The sequence below is a fragment of the Cinclus cinclus genome, chromosome Z (assembly GCF_963662255.1).
Source record: "Cinclus cinclus chromosome Z, bCinCin1.1, whole genome shotgun sequence".
NCBI lineage: Eukaryota > Metazoa > Chordata > Aves > Passeriformes > Cinclidae > Cinclus > Cinclus cinclus.
In genome coordinates this window covers 462147-481939 of record NC_085084.1, presented here as the reverse complement: position 1 = coordinate 481939, position 19793 = coordinate 462147, and the positions used below count along the sequence as shown (strand labels likewise).

Genomic DNA, 19793 nt, shown 5'->3' with positions numbered 1-19793 from the left:
CCTTTGCATCTCCAAAAGAAGCCCACAGATCCATGAAATCCATGAAATCTGAAAAAGAATGCAGGTGTCGCTGTCTGCCATGGAAGGGTAACACAATATGACCATGACACAGATGACCAAAAGCACCAAGCAGGGGAGGCTGGGTGGGCAGGGGGGTCCATGGTTGTCACAACAGGTGTCACCCTCTCTTAGAGCTCTGGTCTTCACAAGGTGCCAGCAGATCTCTTTGTACTACTAGTAGGTTGTGAATTAGTGTTGGTGACTCTGAAAGCTGTCCAGAAGAATTCCTCAGCCACTCTCATGCTGCTTTCCTGCGATTTCTGTCACTTCCAGGTAAATGGGAGATTTGGAGACTAGCTTAATCCATACACGAAAAACATGTAGAATAGAGCAAATGGTAACAAAATGGCTTCACCGCTCTCGGGACAGTGCACCCAGGTAAGTGTGGTTTTTGTGGAAGGAACACCTACAGTCACATTTGATCAGAGGAAAGAGGCTGCTCCCAGTGAGCAGGGGCTGACACAGCCTGCAGATCTTACTCTTTGTTTCCATTATTCTTGGGAGATATGCACACAGAAAAAGAAAAGCAACCCCCTTGGCTTCCAGGGACAGATGTTCCTGCCTTGCTCTGCTGTGGTTTTGTGAGGAAGTGCAGCACTGGTCCATGTGAAACTTGCTCTTCTTGAAGGTGGGGTCATGCTTCTCTTTGTGGGCCCACATTTTTGGGCAAGACTAGGTTGCATTTACCAGGGATCCTGGTCCACTGCTGCTTTCCTTCCCTGAGGTCTGAGAGTTAACATTAGGGTGGAGTGGCCATAGAGTGGCCATCCACGAGCTGGACTGGATCCCAGGAGAAGCTGAGAGCTGTGCATTCTTGCTGCCTCAGTGGGTGAAGGTGCTGCTGGATGGAGGTGGGGCACACCTGGGCCTCTCCTTCTGGGAGACCACTGGGCTGGGATGACTGGGAAATTGTGTTCACAACCCGTCTGACATCCTCAGCTTCCTGCAGAGCCCAGGGAGTCACCAGAGGGACCCAGGCAGCGCCGGCCTTGGGGCACATCGCAGCCCCTCGAGAGCAGGGAGGTGTGTGGATCCCTTTGGACAAACTCTCTCTGGTTCTATAATGTTTAATGGGCCCTTGTGATCCCACAGGAGCAGCGTGTCCGTGATGGACAGTGCTGGGGACAGCATGGCCCAGCCCCCCAGCCGGGTCAAGGTGACTGTCACCGTGTACAAGGACCTGGTCCTGCAGCACTACGGCTTTGAGATCTGCCCGGGCCTTCCCCTGACCATTGCATCCGTCACTGCAGGTGTGTCCTCCTGTCTGAGAGCCCCGCGTGGTGGCAGGGAGTGCTAGGGATGAACTCCTGGCAGGGGGCTGTGGTTCCTGAGGTACCTGTTTGGTGTGTGAGCCCTGGGTGCCTGTGGCACACAGAGTGCTAGGACATCTCCCAAGGTCAGTGTCTCCACAGGTCCTTCACCTGTGCTCCCTTCACCTGCTGATCTTCATGATGCAGAGAGCTGCTCAAAGTAAAGTTCTTCCTGGTGTTTTATCTGCAATGCAGAGGAAGAATTTAATCTTATATTAGCGAACTTCATCTTACTCTGCTGTGCTTGCAGTGATCTGCTGCTGAACAGACCCTGGGCTCTCAGCCCTGTAACACAGAGAGCTTTGCTGTTGAGATCAAGCAGATCAGCTTCTCTAGCTGTAGGAGGGAGGGATGTAACTAAAAGATACTTCTTATAAATAAGGTGTTTCTTATTTAATTTTTGGTTTTGGTGGGTGCACAAAACCATGTGGTTTTAATCTGTTGGTGTGAGAGTGGCAGCCCTCTGGGGGGTGGCTGGGGCTCTGGGTCAGGGTATGTACCCTCTGTCACCTCCCACTTCTCTTTCCCTTTCCCACGTGAAACACAGTGAAATTATCTGAGAGTAGTGGGGTGTAAGCAGTGGTTTTTTTTTTTTTTTTTTTTTTTTTTTTTTTTTTTTTGTGGTGGTTCTCTTTTGTCCTAATCAAAAAGAATCAACACTTTAGTAAAGCTGAGGCACAAAGAAACCTGCCCTTCTGACCCTGTCCTTTGCAGCTGGGAGCCCATGGCTGCATGGCCTATTTTGGGTTCCCAGTGGGTTGTATGGTGGGCTGTGGCAAGGGGTCAGGTGTGTGCTGGAGGGTTTTCCATGGGGCAGAGGGAAGCTCAGGTGCGGGGCAAGGACAGAGGCAGGGACACACGAGGTGGTGTCAGCACCCAGTGCTCCTCAAGCACTTACATTTTGCCATCCAGATGTGGTTGTTGAGGGAAGCAGATGCTGGGAGAGGAGCTCACTCTGGGTGTCTCTGGACATCCCTAGGGCAGGTGTGGCACCTGGAGACATTAGCTAATGGTGAACCTGGCTGGGTAGTGATGATGTCGGAGGGATTTCCAGCCGGAATGCTGGGTGGGAGGGGGCGGGCCGTGGCTCACGCTGTGCCGGTCCCGCAGGGAGCACGGCCGAGGGCAAGCTGCAGCCGGGCGACCAGCTGCTCGCCATCAACTCCAGCGCGGTGGACGGCGTGTCTGTGGAGCGGGCAGCCAGCATCATCAGGTGCGCAGCATCCCCGCACCGGTCGGGGCACGGGGGACACCGGGGGATGCCGGCGCTGGCTGACCCCGTGTCCCCTTTGCAGGGACGCTGGCGACGAGCTGCTCCTGACCGTCCTGCGCTGCTCGTCCGTAAGTGGCCCCGCTCGGCTCCCGCGGCACCCTTGGGCACGGCCACGGCGGGGCTGGGCTGGCTGCAGGCTCTGAGCGGCTAGCCGAAGCCACGAGGGTGCCCTGAGCATCTTTGGAGGGGGCTGGAGAAGGGTGGGCAGTGACTCCTCACAGTCCCTGGAGCGGGGCCAGGCTGGCTTGTGGCGTGGGCTGCAGGGACAGACTCTGCTCCACGCACTCTGGTGGGCTCTGGAAGGTCTGGATGTGCCTGGGTGCTTCCCCCAAATCCCATTCTCTGTCCCTACCCTGTGTCCTCAGGACAGGACGGGGCTGTGGCAGGCCCGGAGGCACAGGCACTTCTGGCAGATGAAGAACTGGCTCTGCCTGGGAGGGCGCTGAGGGGTTCTGCTGCTGTTCTTGGGGACCATCAAACTCTACAGGGTGTTCGTACACAGGGACTTGGTGGCATTTGTGCAGAATTCCTGCCCGTACCTGGTGTCTTATGCGCTTGCCGTGGTGGGAGCGAGGCTGTGACAACGGTGCAGTGCGGTGACCTGCTCAAGCTGTGACCTCGGGCTGCTTTCGGGGTGGTTGGCAGCGCTCTGGGAAGCCCAGCAGGGCGGGGAAGTGCTGCCCACGCAGACGGGCAGGGGTCTGTCCATCACTGCCCACCTCTCCGCGTGTGCTGGGTTAGGTACAGCCCCACTGAAACCAGCTGTTGGCAGATGCCCAGCTGTTCTGCGGGGTCCCAGCTGCGCTGCATGACATGGGCGGACACCTGAGCGTTCCTGTGGTGTGACACGGGGACAGTGTGGCACACGCCACACCCGTGTCCGCTCGCTGGGCAGCCAGGGTTGGGTTCAGCAGCTGCTCAGGCAGGTCCGAAGGGCTTGTGGCAAGGCTGGGGGCAGAGAGGCTCCCCAAAACTCCTCTCCATGCGGGCGCGGGGCAGCGCAGCGGGAGCAGCCCCAGCAGGGGCGGTGAGCTGTGCCCCTGCCCTCCCCGGGGCTCTGCTCTTTCCTCCCGCGGCTGCTGCCGCGACCGAACCCCGCTGTCGTTTCAGGGTGGCCCCAAATCATCGTTCCTCACGGCAGAGAAGAGGGCGAGGCTGAAAACGAACCCCGTCAAAGTGCGGTTTGCGGAGGAGGTGCTGCTGAACGGACACTCGCAGGTCCGGGGAGCGCGGCCGGGAGGCACGGGGGGAATGCGGGGCTCTCCGGGGGTGGGTCGGACTGGGCGTTGTGCTCGAGGCTCCCTGTGCCGCTCTGCCTTGGGCAGGGTCCGGCCAGTGCTCCCCAGTACTGCCCGAGGTGATCGGGGAAGCGCTGGCATCTCTGCTGGGCTTTGTCTTTGATGTGCTTACTTGGACTAATGGAAAACACCCACATGCACTGCCCCCGTCAGACTTTAAGCCGTTCCTTCACCACTGCAGGAGGCAGCTGTCATCTCTGGAAGTACTAATCCATCTGTGGTGAGCCCACACTGAAGTGTGGCCTTGACAAATCCAGGGTGGAGAGGTGGACGCTGGTGTGTGTGCCAGGTTCATGTGCTGCTGGAGTAACTGGGCTGTCCCTTCCTGGGGACAGGTTACAGCTCGTTCAGAGGGTTTGTTACTGATCACTTTGCTTTGCTGTTAGGTGAGACAGTGTTCTCAAGCTTGACAGGGGGGCTTGGACCCTCACATCCCTGTAGAGGCTTTCCACAGAGCATCCACAGCTGCCTCTGTACCTGACCTCTGTCAGGTGAGCTGGGTCACAGGCTTGCTGGAGGGTGCTGCAAACCCATCACTGGGTTCCTGGTGTTGCTGGCAGCTGAGTTGGGTGCACACAGGTCTGCCTGTGCTGGTGTCCCTGTAGCAGAAGTGAGAACACCTGTATCCTACCCAAAGGTTGAGCAGCTTGTGAAAATCTCCATCTCTTTCTGTGTAACTTTCTCAGCTCACTGGGATGAACTGGGGCCAACTGGGAGTCATTAGCTCTGTTGATCTTTCTTTCTGTCTTTCAGAATGAAAAAACTTTGTGGTCAAAATTCCCCTCTCTGGCCCCCTGCTCAGTAGTGCTGTTCAGTTGTCCAGGTCTGACCAAGCCTTTCTGCTTTGCAGCAATGACAAACCACCCACAAGGCTCTTTTCCTTTTCCCTTCTTGTCTGTGTCTTCTTCCCTGTTTCTGGTGGAACTCTCCTGATGCTGCTCAGAGCCCTCCCAGTGCAGGTGTTTCCTTTCTTTCCCCTGCACATGGGCAGAGGTGCAGCCAGAGATGCCATGGGTGTCACCTGCCCATTAGGCAGTTGTGGTGTGAATGCTCCTGGAGATCCCTCTTCTCCTCCCTGCTGGGCAGGGGAGGGTCAGCTGTGCCTCCAGACTTTTGCCAGTGTCCCTCTGGGCCCTGGGAACCTTCCCTTCCTGGCTAGCTGTTGCCAGGTGTGCCAGCACCCCTGCAGGGCTTGTCCCTGCCTTCCCAGGGCTGTGTTCACATGCCCCAGGTGTTGGTGACACGGCTGACTGGGATCCTACCTGGGCCGGAGGCCCTCCCTGGGACAGCACCCAGGCAGCAGATGGCTCCTGCTGCTGGCAGATGTGACACCCAGGTCACCAGACAGGGGATGGGGAAGGGGAGGATGTGCCCAGGAAGTGGCCCCAGGCAGGGATTTGGGCAGGACTGGTCATGGGACACAGGCAGGCCTGAAATCACCAACAGACTCAGCTTTTCTTACAGCTGGGGGCTGACTCAAGTGTCTGCCTGGAGGCTCCAGGAGCTGGGCACTGTGTCACAGCCCATGAGGTCTTTGCCAGTCACTGACTGATCCCAGGGCTGGTCTCAAGGGGTCTGGAAAAGAACCTCTCCTGAGAGCCTAAAGAAGGCAGCTGTGGAGGGAAGGCTGCACTCTGTGCCTCCCTAAGCCTCTTTCAGCATTGTGCTGAGCTAATCACATCTCTGCAAGTGCAGAGGGACACAACCAGTGTTTAGATTGTTATTCATTTATTGACAGCACAGAGGTAGGAGAAATTAATTCAGGTGCTGGGGTCCCACTGGTGTTAGGTTCCCTTTTCACCATCTGGACATGTAACCTGTTTTGAGCAGTGAAGTATTAGCACAAAGGAAGAGTAAATAAATTTGTTGCATATTTATGATTTCTTTCTGGAAAAGCACTATGCACCACAGCAGCCCTGAGTGCTTTAGGGCCGCTCTCCTTTCCACGGCTGACGTACTAAGGCAGTCAAAATGGGTATTATGGCCCTGAAAACCGTGCAGCCTCCAGTTTCAGTAAATATACTGCTCTTGTCATCCCTAATGGAGCACGGCTAAGTGATCCTTGTGGCGACGGGAAGGATCCCAGCGGCTGCGTTCTGCAGCTGAAACCCGACACTGCAGGTCGGGAGCATGAATTGTTAATGAGCCTCGCTGCTGGCCTGCCTCCGCTTTCTGCAGACTGATGATGTATTTCTATAACCCTGAACAATATGCAAGGGACAGGTCCCTGGGGACGTCGGGGCCAGTGCCAGGCAGTGAGTTATTAACAGCAGGCTGGGCTGAATCAGCCCTGCCCAGACAGGATAGGAAGGGAATGGCTGCTGAAGCTCCCAGGGTTAATTCATAGTAGCTTCTGACAGCCTTCGCAGAAAGAGAGAAACCTCTCTGGGTGTTCTGGCTGGGTTATTGGGTCTGAGCAGGAGAGCAGTGGTAATTTGTGCAGATGTTAAGTTCTGCTGTGTGCTGGCTGGGCAAGGCCCCCCTCACAAGATGAGTGTGGCTGTGGGAGCTAGCAGGGGAGATGTGCAGCTGGTGTGAAACAGCATCACTGTCCTGGAGCTGGGAGAGGACCCAGCACCTGACAAAGATGTGTTTGGGCTAGTTAGAGAGCCCAGGAGGTGGGCTAGAAAAAAATAGCAGCAGTGTTCTCTTCTGAGTGGTGACTGTAGGCAGCTTGGACCCCACGGAAGGGGTATGAGAGGAGCAAGGAGGGGATTCAGAAGTGGTTTATGTTTGCTCTGGCAGCACTTACAGGGTGTGTGGTCTCTCTGTCTAGAGGGACCAAGGCTGTGAGGTTTTTAACGCGAGGTACAATAAATGAAACACAGGAGAGATCATCTTAGGAACACCATTGTTAACCCTGGGACTCTCTTGACAAGTACATGAGCCCTCTAAGTGGTGAGAGTAGAGTGCTGGCCCAAGAACACGAAAAGACAAGCTGAGCAGGAGCTCCACGAGTGGAGGAGTAAACCAGAGGAACAGTGGTGAAAATGGGACAACAGGTGCAGGCATTCTCTACAAAAGAGGTGAGGTGGAGGGCTCAAAGGTGATCAGGCTGCCCCAGCAGGACAGAGGCCCAGACCCCAGATCCTTCTGGAAGTATCCAGCAGAGATCTTCCTGCTGAGGCTGCCCTTGTCTTGTCCCACGTGTTTGGGAACTATCTCAGCACAATCTGGTGGCATCATCACCTGCTTAGGAAGAGCCAGCCTTACAAATTTCAGGGTAAGGCTCAGTGAAAGCAGCACTGGGTGTTGGACAGGCACCCTATGGTGAGGATGGTGTCAGTGCCCACACTGCTGCCTTATGATGGGGAGAGTACCTTTTCTGGAGGCACTACTGGGTTCTGGTGATGAGCAAGGAGGATGGCTTTCTGCTGTCAGTGCCTGCTGGATTCTGCTGTGCCACTGGGAAAGGAACAGTGCTCCCTGACCACGTGCAGCCGCTGCACTGCCCGGAGTGTTATGGTAAAGGCATTTGCTGTGCTCTCCTTCTGTCATTCCCTGCCAGAAGCATAATCAGGAGTAAAGCTTGGTGCGATGGAAGAGGGTTGGCAAGGTAGAGAAGGATTTTCCTGTGTGCCAGGACTTGCAGTGCCAGGCAGAGCAGCTGGTGCCTGCAGGCTGGATGCCTGAGGGTCCAGCTGCAGCTTTTGTTCTGCAGGGGAGTTCCCTCCTGTTCATGCCCAATGTTCTCAAGGTGTACCTGGAGAACGGACAGACAAAGGCATTCAGGTTTGAGAGGACCACCACTGTGAAGGTAAGGATGTTCTCACCACCCCAGTCCAACCCATCAGCAAAGGTGTGGGCAGGGCACTTGCAGCCTCCTGGTTGCATTCACCAGCTGCTGGCATTGCTGGCTGGTGCTGGGCACGCTGGGTTTCCTGAGTTCCAGCCTCATTTCTGCACTGGCAAGGATGTTCCCCTCTGGAGACATGAGCACTGATTCACCCCCTCAGGTGAAAGAGCAACATCCCAGGGAATAATCTTCCTGAGCAAAGAGTGACCCTCCTTCAGGTCACTTCTACTGGCGGCATCGCAGGCAAGTTGCCATCACTCCCCTGAAAACACGATGCTGCTCTTCAGAGCTTTTGGTCCAGCCCTTCCCTTAACTGCTGTGCTTGGACAGAGCCTTGCACACCTCCAGTTTTTCTGGCCTGGTCATTGCAGCTGCTCAATTTGTGTTGGACTTGGTAAGATTTGGCCATGGCCAGTGTTGGAGGTCATAAACTACTTAAAGGACAGGGGGCCTGCACTAGTGCAGGTGCTGTGGGAGAGATTCACAATGGACAGACATTCTGGGGCTATCAGGCTGAAGGTACATTAGGGGGAAACACAAAGAGACTTCAAGTATCATGCAGGGAAAATTTTACTCAGAAAAGGAGGAGTTTGTCTAGCTCATTCAAGCCTCACAAAACCATTGTGGTCTCTCAGGCAACTGTCTGCAAGCCTTTTGACTTGCAGTGTCAAGGAAAAGAAAAAAAATAAAGCAAGGAAGTGGAAAGGAAAGGAAAGGAAAGGTAAGGTGACTTGTAAAGAGATATTTGAATGCCTGTCCCCAAGGGTTTAATTTCTAAAGGATGGATAAGCTCTTTGACTTGAATTTCTTAGCTGTGGCATGGAACAAGTTTTCCCAGTTTTTGGGATCAGGCCTCATGAGTGCCCTCCAGAAACACCTAAATGAGTAAAAGCTTCCCAAGTTAGGTGTTTCCAGAAACATCTCTGTGTCTTGAGACATCCTGGCTTAAAATTGAGGTGAACCAAACCTTTATGCTTGCCTCAAGAGGCTTGAGTGACTCCAAGGGCTTCTGTTTCAGTTTTCCCTCAGTCAAGCCTGATGTGATATTTTCTTTTTGCCAAAAGTAAACTTTTTTATTTCCATAATTGGAATATTGACAGAGTTCTCTATTACAAAGTGAAACACCAGCTTCAGTCAGATTTGGTAAGATTTTTACAATTCTGGTCTCAAATTCTTGTTTACTGGAAAGAAGTGTTTTTCAGCAGTTCCTTTTAGTTTCTTCACAAATCACAGAATCACAGACTGATTGGGTTGGAACGGACCTTACAGACCATCCAGGTCCAACCTCTTACCATGGGCAGGAATGCCTCTCATTTTCTTCAGTCCTGTCCAGCCTGGCCTTGGACACTCCCAGGGATCCTAAAGGGTTACAGAGTTCTAGAAAGCCAGAATAACAAACACAGCAAACACTTGGGTCAAGGGTGACAGAACGTGCCCAACACCACCAGCTGAAAACTTTAAAACTCTGAAATGGATTTGATACCTGTGAGTCCTTGGAGTTTGCAAAGCTGCAGCTTCCCCACCTCGTCCTCCTGGCCTGCTCGGATGTGCTGTGCTCTGTCTGCCCATGGCTCCACAGCTCTGCAGGCTGCAGTCGCCCCTGTGGTGTGTGGGCAGTACTGGTGGCACGTCTGAGCTCTGTGTGACCCCTGTGCCCTGCCAGGACATCGTGCTGACCCTGCAGGAGAAGCTGTCCATCCACAGCATCGCCCACTTTGCGCTGGTGCTGGAGGAGCAGTACAACCTGGCCAAGATCCACCTACTGCATGAGGAGGAGCTCATTGCACAGGTGAGCAGAACCCCCTGTGTGTCCCATTGCCTCCAGGAGCAGAGTGAGGGGCAGAGGGAACCCAGAACTGCAGGTGTCACCAGAGGGCTGAGCTCAGCTCGGCCCCAGTGATGCCGCCTGCTTCTGCCATGTGTTCACCCATATCCCTGGGGAAGGGGCACTTTGGGAGCATCCTGAGTGCCCACACACACAGAGCAGTACCCGTGGGCTGGTGTTGCCTGGACCACGGAGAGCAGTCGTGGGTGGCATCCTTTGTGCCACCTGTCACATTGGGCCACCTGCTTGAGCCTGAGAACAGCTCTAAGGGCACTGTGCATGAGGTCACTGCTTACCACTCCCTGAGCAGTCAGAGCATTCACCCAGGCAGGGGCCACCTGGACTAAACTGTGAGTCAGTACTTTGTGTCCTGTAAACAAGAGGTGAGCTGGTGTGATCCTGTTGCTCTGACAGTAGTGCTGGTTTGTCAGGAAGTGCCTGCTCAGGTGTCTCAGCTCTGTGCTGATGGGTCTGTTGGTTGGCAGTCCACTGCAGAGGGGTTCATGGAATCACACAGAATATCCTGAATGGGAAGGCACACATGAAGATCATTGAGTTCAAGTCCCCCAGTGGTTGATGCTGTCAGATCACTGAGCACACGGGTCAGAGGATTTCCACTGGGCAGGATTTGCCCAGAATAAAATGTGCTGATGTGTAACTCAGAGTCTTGACATCCTCTTGACATTACAGTGATGATTCAGTGGATATTTAAATGAAGTGCTGCTGTCAGAGGGCTTCTGGGCTACTGCAGGGAGAAGGAAAAAACAGATGAAGAATCAGAAATAAAATTACAAACACTAGCAAAGTCTCCTTGTATTTGTTAAGGACGATCTGCACCATCCCCTTGCCAGTGGTGTTAAATGATTCCTGTGGGTTTGCAGAGCAAAGGCTCGTTGTGCACTTGTGGAGAGAGGGTTTGTGGTGTGATGCCCTGTCTGTGTTGCAGGTGGTCCAGAAAAGAGACTCTCATGACTACCGCTGCCTCTTCAGAGTGTGCTTTGTGCCCAAGGATCCCTTGGACCTCCTGCAGGAAGACCCAGTGGCCTTTGAATATCTGTACCTGCAGGTGACACGGGGGCATTCCATGCTTAGAAATCCCTTCTCACCCCATTCTCATTTTTGCTTTAAACTAGAGCATGCCTCAGTCTGGCTCAGCTGCATGGATGTGAAATGCAGAGCACTTAAAATCAGAGCATTTCAATTTTAATTGCCTTAAATTCTTAGATCAGCTGGTATGCTTGGCTGGTGATACCCTTACCTGGATGCGTGGCGTGATGTTGGCAGTCTCATTGTGTGTTCCTGCTGACCTGGCTGTGCTGTGTTTGCCCCAGAGCTGCAGTGATGTGCTCCAGGAGAGGTTTGCTGTGGAGATGAAGTGCAGTGTGGCGTTACGCCTGGCTGCTCTGCACATACAGGAGAGGATCTACGCCTGTGCTCAGCCACAGAAAGTGTCCCTGAAATACATTGAGTAAGTGCCCAGGTTTCTGTCGTCTGGTGTGATTAAGCCCAGTGAAAGTAGGAGACAGCTGAAAGTGGCATCAGCTGGCTGCTTGCCCTGTGTTTAGCTCTGCACGGGAGCCCAAAGGGGATTGCAGCATCTTGGTTGTGCTGCTCGTTTAGGGCAGGGTGGCCTTGTGGGTCTTGTCTGTCACAGGGCCAGGGACCTGAAACTGAAGAGCTCTCACACAGTGATGGTTACCCAAGCTGCTCCTGCCAGTATTGGCTGCAGTATCTGGAGAGAGGGTGCAGTCATCACCTTTACACAGCCAGTACATCTCTCCATCCACCAGATGGGGAAATGCCAGAAGCACCTACTTTGGCCAGTGATAGATCCTGTGAAGTGTTGAAATCTATGGGGAAATGACCAGAAAATGCTTTCAGAAGGAGCAGGTGTGCCATGCTGCTTGTCGGTGCTCTTGGACTGCACCTGCCGTGGAGAAACCCCTGCTCTAGGAGTGGTGACGAGCTAGTTGTTAATTCCTAGGCACTGGTGTGGTGACTGGATTAATTACCAGGCACTGGATGCCTTGTGTGCAGCCAGATGTGCCCAGCTGTGTGCAGGGAGTGGGTGCGAGGGGCAGCTGCCCTGCTCTCACCTCACAGGTGTTGAATGCTTGGGCTGAGCAATCTCTCTGGCAGCACACATGGCCCACGTTCTGGGTCCAGGAAACTGAACAAGCTGAAATGTCACAATCTTGTCACCCAAGCAAGGACAGAATCTCCATCCTTTGGATGATGAAGGGAGATTGGAACTGTCCTGCTAATGAAGGTTGTGAGTTCTGTCCTGTGAAATTGTGTGAAAATGGTCATTCTACACCAAAGTGCACATTACCCAGCCCTGCTCCTGACCCTGGCAGGTGAAGGTAGCACTGAATTGGAGCCAGTGAGCCCACTGTGTGTGTCACAGCCCCCCAAGGCTGCCTGGTGCATCTGTCCTGTGCTGCTGGGAGTCAGCATGGCTGGCACCCCCTGTGCTCCCTTCCCTCTTTCTGCCAGGAGGGACTGGGGAATTGAGAACTTCATCTCCCCCACCTTGCTTCGAAACATGCGAGGGAAGGACATCAAGAAAGCCATCAGTTACCACCTGAAGAGGAACCAGGTGCTGCTGGACCCTCGGCAGAAGGTAGTCACAGTGCTCCCAGGGTGGTGGCAGTGTCCTCCCTGTTGTCACCTTTCCTCTGCTGCCCATGCTCCCTGATCTCCCTGCACTATGTGTGCCTCTGCACTTTACTGTGGGGTGCCAGGTGCTCAGTGGGCCAGGTGGGATGGCCAGTGGACACCCCTGCTACTTGCCCAGACTGAGCTTGACGTGTTGGTCAGGCAGCCAGTCCTGTAGGACAGAATGTCCATGCCCTGCAGTCAGTACCTGTTCCTGAACTGTGTTTCCTCTCTTGCCCAATGTAGCACACACTCACAGCAGCCCAGGTGCGCCTGAGCTACCTGCAGATCCTGGGAGAGCTGAAGATGTACAGTGGGAAGATCTTCAATGCCACCATGATGGTACGAGCTGTTTATTTATGTAATTGTTTTTGGCATGCAGTCGTACTGGCCACACTGCTTCTCTCTGTCGTGGGATATCGTGGTAGATGTTGGTAAGGGGCTCTGCTGGAGAAATTCAGCATAGTTTCATTGAAGTGTCCACAACACAGGACAGCCTACAGGATAGTTATGCATGGTTTTTCTAATTGGGAGCCATGGCTCTTACTCTTTAGGTAAACCCTGTCTATAATATGTGCATTATAAAGTACTTGAGAAATCTGGGGAGTCTTCAAAGTCTTGAAAAAAATACTGAAAACACTCGAACCTCACTATGAAAAGAACTCTTCTCTTTTTGCAAGGGGTTTCTTGTACAGTTTACTTTTCTGCTTGTCCCCACCTGGGTCTGTGCTGAGCTGCAAAACACTAGCTGTGTGACACAGGGAACTGAGCAATGTTGGTGGGTCTGTGCCACAGCAAAGACCTCACCCATGGGTCACAGTAATGATAAATTTACACCTACATGCAAACTGAACAATTTCTGCCAGATTATGTGTGTGTTAATCCATTTTTCATTGTGTCTCACCCTAACAGAAAGCACTGACATTTCTTCCAACCACAGAAATGTCTTTGTGAAGTTTCTACCCCACAGCTGCAGCAGGTCTCACTGTGTACATGTGGGGACACCCTGGGCTGCCAGATGACACTGCTGACAGCAGGCCAGCTGCTGCCAACCACATCTTTGGGTCTGCCAGGTGGCCACAGGTGCATCCCTGTGGCCGTGGGAAGCTGCTGGTCCCTGTGCAGAGCAAAGAGCTGGGAGCAGGCTCCTGTGGCAGCCCAGCAGCAGTCAGTGCAGAGATCCCACACGAGGTCGGGCGGCTGAGGGGGTCCCTGCCCAGGCTTTACAGCAGGTTTAACTCTGCCCCTGCAGCTTCAGGACAGGGAGTCATACGTGGCACTGCTGGTGGGTGCCAAGCACGGCGTGAGCCAGATCATCAACAGCAAGCTCAACATCATCACCAGCCTGGCTGAGTTCCCCAGCATCAGCAGGGTGGAGCTCAGCGAGGAGTCAGAGCGAGTCAGCACCGTCAAGATCTACCTGCAGGACCTGAAGGTGAGCAGCTGTGTGGGGGCAGAGGCACAGGGGAGTCACCTGCACCATCAGCTCTTCTCAAAGGCTGAGTGTGTCACCAGGATAAAAGGCTCAGAACACGCTTGGGGGCAGGGGGGGAAAGCTTGTAGGAAGAACCAAAAAATTACTAGTGAGAAGTGATTCTTCCTGCTGAGGAAAAGTGATTCTTCCTCCATCAGTGAGACACACCGAAGGCACAAAAGGCAAGAAAAACAAATTACTCTTCTTTGTCTGTGCCTCCTGCAAATCACTCTGGGGGAAGTGTGAGGCAGAGGGGATGATGCCTTGTCCTTGTGCAGCCTGTTCCTGCAGACTGTGGTACAAACAATATTTGTTTATTCTAAATTTTTCTACCCTTTTCTCCCCCACACCTCCAAAAAATAAACCAAAAAAGGTGCTTACTCTGCTGCTGGAATCAAACAGTGCAAAGGATCTTGTCTGCCTCATCGTTGGGTACTACAGACTCTTTGTGGATGCAAACGTCTCCATATTTACCTGGGGAGAGAAAAAACAGCAACTGCACCGTGTCTCAGCTGAAGAAGGTTTTAAAAAACAGCCTTTTTCGACAAGGGATGGGGAGGAAGTGGGTGGATGACCCTGCTCCTGGGTACAGCATCTCGTGGGAGCAATAGCCCGGGGCTGTGTGGTGGCACCTGCCTATGATTGAGGCTGGATTTGATGATCGTAGAAGGCTTTTCCGTGGTGCCGTGATTCTGTGGTAGCTGCAGGCTTGTCACAGACCGAGGTCGGGGCCAGGGGTCAGCTGGCAGCTCCAGGGTGCTGGCTGCACCTTGTCTTGCTGGCTAGTGAGCCGGCGAGGGCTGAGCCCCCCGGGGCCCGGGGGGGAGGCTCTGCCTGACCCCCTCCCCACCCGCAGGATGGGCTGACGCGTTCGTTTAAATCCCAGGGTATGAATCCCGAGCCTGCAGCGACTCTGAGGATTCCTGTGATTCCTCCTCGGAGCGTCGCAGGGGCAGCCGTGCGGCGTGCGGCGGTGCGGAGGGGCAGGGCGAGCCCGGCAGCCCCGGGGCGAGCGGGGCAGAGCCCCGGGCTGGAAGGGGTGACCCTCGGCACGGCGGTGACATCGCCACCGACAGCGCGTCTGAGGCGTCCGACTCGGCCAACACCGAGAGCCGGGGCTTCAAGACAAGCGGCTCCAGCGACTCCGTGGATGCGCTGGAGGAAGATGAGCTGGAAGCGTGCTCTTCCTCCAGGCCGGGGCTGTTCCACTTCTACACGCCGACCGTTCAGGAGATGAGCAGCTCGGACAGGAGCTTCGTGCCGGTGTGTGCGGCGGGCAGTCCCGGCGGGGCAGGAGCCGGGGATTATTTTTGCTTCCTGCAGGTGCCGCCGGGGACCGGGGGCAGCCCCGCGGGCCCGGGGCTCGGCACCGGCACCGGGCACAGCGACCTCGTCCTGCGGCCACCGCCGGGCTTCGGTGACTCCAGCTCCGAGGAGGAGTTCTACGATGCTGCGGACAGGCTCAGCCCTCCGGACACGCTGGCAGGTAAAGGCACACCTGCGTGCTCTAAGTGCTTCCTGCCGGGAGCCGCCTCTGCTCCCTGCAGGTCCCCCCGGGAGGCTCACCTTCTAGCTCTTAGCAGCCTCTGCAGGACTTCTGAGACCCTTTGTGGGTCTTCAGGACTTCAGTGACCCTTTGTGTCACCATCGAGTCCGACGTCACACCCACACACTTGAGCAGAGTAACACTGGCATCCCCCTCCCTCGTTATTTTGTGTGTTCTCCAGTTTATCTGCTCTTAACAAAGCGTGATCTTAAGTCATTGACTACATCACAATTACTTATTATATTCATTGGTACAAAGCAATTAGCATCAATATATTTGGCAAAAGTGTTGCAAAAAGTTAACAAGGCACGTATCCACATTTACTTATGCACCTAGTCTAACTACAGAAATCCTTCATGGATCTTTTAAAATTGGTTTCCACGCTAACAGCCTTGTCTTCTACCTTGCTATTAACACACTCAGAATTCATCAATTGCTGTCTCTTAAGTTTGGCTTACAGGCCAGCTGTCCAGCCCCTCCATACCTTTGAGCATCCATTCTCCACAGGCCACTCCAAGTGACATTGCAGGAGCATTTGTTATCATGCGCAAACACTGGGTGTTAGGGAAAGTCAGTTTTCAGAGGAATGGCATCCTGGAATCTCTGCTCTCTTCCTCTCAGCTAAGAGGACCCCAAAACTGTAAAGCATTGATACATGAACCCCCAAGAGCAAAGGTCAGGTTCAGATGCTTGTTACAGAGCTGGGTCGAGGATTCCCAAGGCTGGGAAGCTCCCTGGACATTGTATTTTCTCAGAAACAAGAGGAATTTTGTTCCTGAGCTAATCAGCTCTTTCAGTATTAAGTGAACCTTTTAAGAATTTCCTTCTTGCCATTAGAGCAGTTTTGGCTTTTATAGTAATGCACAGTCACCGTTCTGTGTTCAGGCACAAAACTGTCATCTCTGGAAAATGTTACCCTCTAGATTTGCAGTTGGGAACCTCTGACCATGTTTCTATCTCATGATGAGCCTACAGCTGTGGGCAGTGCTCTCGTAGTACTGCTGCTGTACCAAGATTAAATTGAGGAATTACAGCCATACCTTCCTTCAGGTGGAGTGACTCCAGAGTCCTCATCACTTGACCTGGGCCTCGGTCCTTGTAGCCACTTGCCCAGACTCTGCCCATTTCTTGACATCCAACTCCAAGGAGGTACTTGATCATGAGAGACTGTTTCCTTTTGCCCTCAGGAGCCAGGCATTGCTGCTGGATATTTGTGTCTGTGATTCCTGTGAAATCCTGTGCCAGGAACTTTCTGGCTCACTGTGTATATGTGAGTATTCAGCTGCCTGGGATTATTTCCCGATTTCTGTGTTTTTCTTGCCAGCAGGCTCTGATATGGCATCCTCGGAGGGTACAGACACTGCTTCCTGCATCCCCAAGAGGCTGAGGTGCTACAGCTTGGGGGAGAACCCATCGATGAGGGAGAAGCACGGGCAGGAGAAGGATCTGACCTGCACCAAGAGCCTGAGGAAGAGAAGGTCTTTCCTGGAAACTGACTACACCTCACAGGTCAGTTTCCCTGCGGCTCTTCCAGGCTCTCCACAGCGCTGCTGCTCCTGGCTGCCCACTCAGCCCTCTGCAGAGGACACAGGGAAGGACAAGGAGATGAGGCTTCCTTTGGCCACCCCGGCCCAGAGGGACACTGCTGGTACAGACCCCTGCTCTGATCTGATGGACGTGAAGCCTGACACCACGGAGACAAAGCCAGGGATGGAACAGCTGGTTTCCTCCATTTTGTACATTCACCACCCTGGTGACCACTGTGGGGAGGAGGACAGGAGCCTGCAGCCACAACACACCCCTGTGCTGTCCCTGGAGCCCCTATCCAGAGGGCAGAGTGGGGCTGCCCAGGAAAGCTCCCCAGTGGAGGCAGATCCAGGATGTCTGAGTGAGGAGAGCTGTGCACCCACCAGGGGCTGCCAGACCCAGGGGGCACAGGAGGAGGGGGCTGAGCTGGTGGCCACCCAGCACAAGGCCACTGTTCTGCCCTCTGCTGTGGCCACTGCATGCCCCTCTGCTGCGCTCCTGCCACCAGCTCCTGGTCCCAGCACGGCCCCTGCCCAGGAGCTGGCCCAGGAGGGGCTGCTCCCTGCGAGTGTGGAGCCTTCCCTGGCTCCCTGTCAGAGGAGCAAAGCCGCTGGTCAGAGCTGTGTCAGGGGCGAGGGCCATCCTGAGGGTCAGAGCTGTGCCCACAGCACCAGCCAGGGAGCCATGTCCTGGGCCAGGACCCCCCAGGTGCTGCAGGGGGAGACCCTGAGGAAAGTGCACCAAGGGCACAGGGCCTTCCCAGAGGCAGCCCAGCTCCTGGCGGATTGTGGCAGTGCCCCGGGGGTTCTCACCCGCCTCTCCTGGCTCTCGTTCGGGGTCAGGACAGACCCTGTGCCACACAGCCTGCAGCAGGACAGCGTGGATGACCCACGTGAGCCTTTGGCCTGTCTGACCACCAGCAGGTGCATGGGGGCCAGTGCTGTTGGAAGGAAGATGCCAACATGCCCGGTAGGAGCAGGCTTTGGCCAGGAGCTGGTTAGCAGCACAGAGCTGGGTGCAGAGCCCACAAGAGATGCAGGAAGTGTGGTGCAGCAGGATCCCCAGCTTGCACAGGCTCCAGGGCTGGGGAAGGACTCTAGCCTGGCTCCCTCTGCAGCGATTTCCATCTCCTCGGTCCCAGCTCCCTTGGGGAAAGGAGCAGGAGCCTGCAGGGCTGCCAAACGCTCCTTGCGGTGTTTTAAGCCCGAGGAGGGTGAGCAGAGCCCTGCACCCCCTATCTTAGCACCTCGGGGGTTGGACAGCTGTGGCTGCCAGCTGCCCTACATCAGCTGCTTCCCCCAGCCCCACAGCCAAGGGGAACGTGAAGCCAGCCCCCCCCAGCTGCCAGGGCCCCTCACCACCCCCCCAGCCAGCAGCTCCCGGCTTCCCAGGACGCCTGGGAGCAGTTTCCCAGTGTCCATTGCTGGGGATGTGGCAGGGCAGGACCCCCACATCCGAGTGCTGGGCCAGCTGAAAGACCAGGCATGGATGAGCCCTGCGGATTTCTCCCACTTCCTGGCCTACACCGTGGAGCTCCAGGAGGTTGTAGGGAAGCTCTGTGGGAACCAGGCAACCCACCTGCATGACCAGTGTGCAGAGCAGGGTGCCGAGAGCAAGGGTGCCCTGGGCTGGGCTTCCCAGGACCTGCTGTCCAGCTGCCAGGCACTCCTGAGCACAGAGCAGCCCCTCACGGAGGTGCAGTGTGCACTGAGAGCAACATTTGACCGCCTGGTTCACCTGGCAGTGACCTGCTTCCAGGTGACACACTGCTGGCAGTGCAGGCAGAGACAGCAGGAGCTGGGAGCTGCGCTGGGGGATGTGGTGGGCACGTACCAGCAGCTGGTGCAGGCTCTGCACCAGCAGCTCCATGGCCAGGTCTGCCCTGAGCTGGGCACGAAGCTCCTTGTTCGCCAGCACACGGCCCTGGCAGCTGCCATCTTCTGTCTCCTGCAGCAGTTCAGGGCATCCCCGTTGCTGTGACAGGCAGGGTGGGGGCACATGGGGGCACTGAGAGGGACAGAGCCCAGATGTGTGCCCTCGGTCCGGCTCAGGCTCTCCCCCAGGCAATGTTTAGCCCAGGATGGCCATGGGAGGATATGCCCACACCTGTGACTGGGCTTCTCAAGTGTGCCCCAGGTGCTCTTGCAGCACTTCAGTGTGTGTGTGTCCCATGCCTCCCACACAGGCTGTGCAGGGGGTCAGTCTCACGGTGTTGTCTCAGCTGCCTTTGTCACCTGTGGGGGAGTGGGAGCCTTTCAGTCTGCCTTTCACTCAGTCTGCCTTTCATTCACTCTGCTCTCCAGCCAGGCCCTGCACTAAATGGACACCAAACCCCACCCTGGTCAAATGTGGAGGACCCCAGGTGGCTTTCTCCACCTTTTGTGGCCAAGGAAACACTGTGATTCCATATTCTGCTTTTCCTTAGCCAGAGAGGGTCATCCCAGCCAGGGTGGCAGCAGTGCTGCTCCCTGGAGCTCCTGTGTCAGCAGCTGCTCTGCTGCCACCAGACAGGTCCTGGTCAGCTTCTGCCCCCCGAGACAGGTCCTGGTCAGCTGGCAGCCCCCACCAGGGCAGCTCAGGGCTCTGTGTGTGGCAGCAGGAAGGGCGAGCCCCGACACTGTAATGCTGGGTCAGAGCTGTGCAGGGACTGTCACAGGCTCCCCCAGCCCTGCCCCATCCCAGCAGGGGCTGTCCCTGGCCAGGTGTGAGCTGGAGGGTTGTTTGGCTGTGCATCCCCACAATGCAGCACCACTGGATGGAGGGGCAGAGGCCGATCCCTCAGTGCTGGGGTGCAGCCTGGGGATATTGGGGGTGGCTGCCTTTCCCCACAGAGCTGTTGCTGCAGCCCAGGGGTTCCGCTCTAGGCTGGTGAGGGGCACAGGTGGGCTTGAGTGATGGCCCCACCTCTGCCCAGGCACTGTGGGGACAGCACTATCCCCTGGCTCTGGGACACTGAAGGGAATCACCTCCACATCCAAGAGCCTCCAGGGCACAGCCAACAGGCACTGGGCAACACTGAGACCACT

At 55.3% G+C, this 19793-nt stretch overlaps 1 protein-coding gene across 1 annotated transcript; it reads left to right on the top strand.

Annotated features, from left to right (window-relative positions):
* The first annotated feature begins 566 nt into the window (after positions 1-566).
* On the top strand, positions 567-18747 carry FRMPD1 (FERM and PDZ domain containing 1). Its single transcript, XM_062513604.1, is given in 16 exon segments — positions 567-688; positions 1153-1310; positions 2481-2583; positions 2666-2711; positions 3754-3861; positions 7323-7406; positions 7603-7698; positions 9401-9526; positions 10509-10628; positions 10894-11030; positions 12059-12185; positions 12467-12562; positions 13473-13655; positions 14068-14215; positions 14581-15180; positions 16568-18747. Coding segments are annotated over 16 exon segments (4434 nt in total).
* Positions 18748-19793: the final 1046 nt, after the last annotated feature.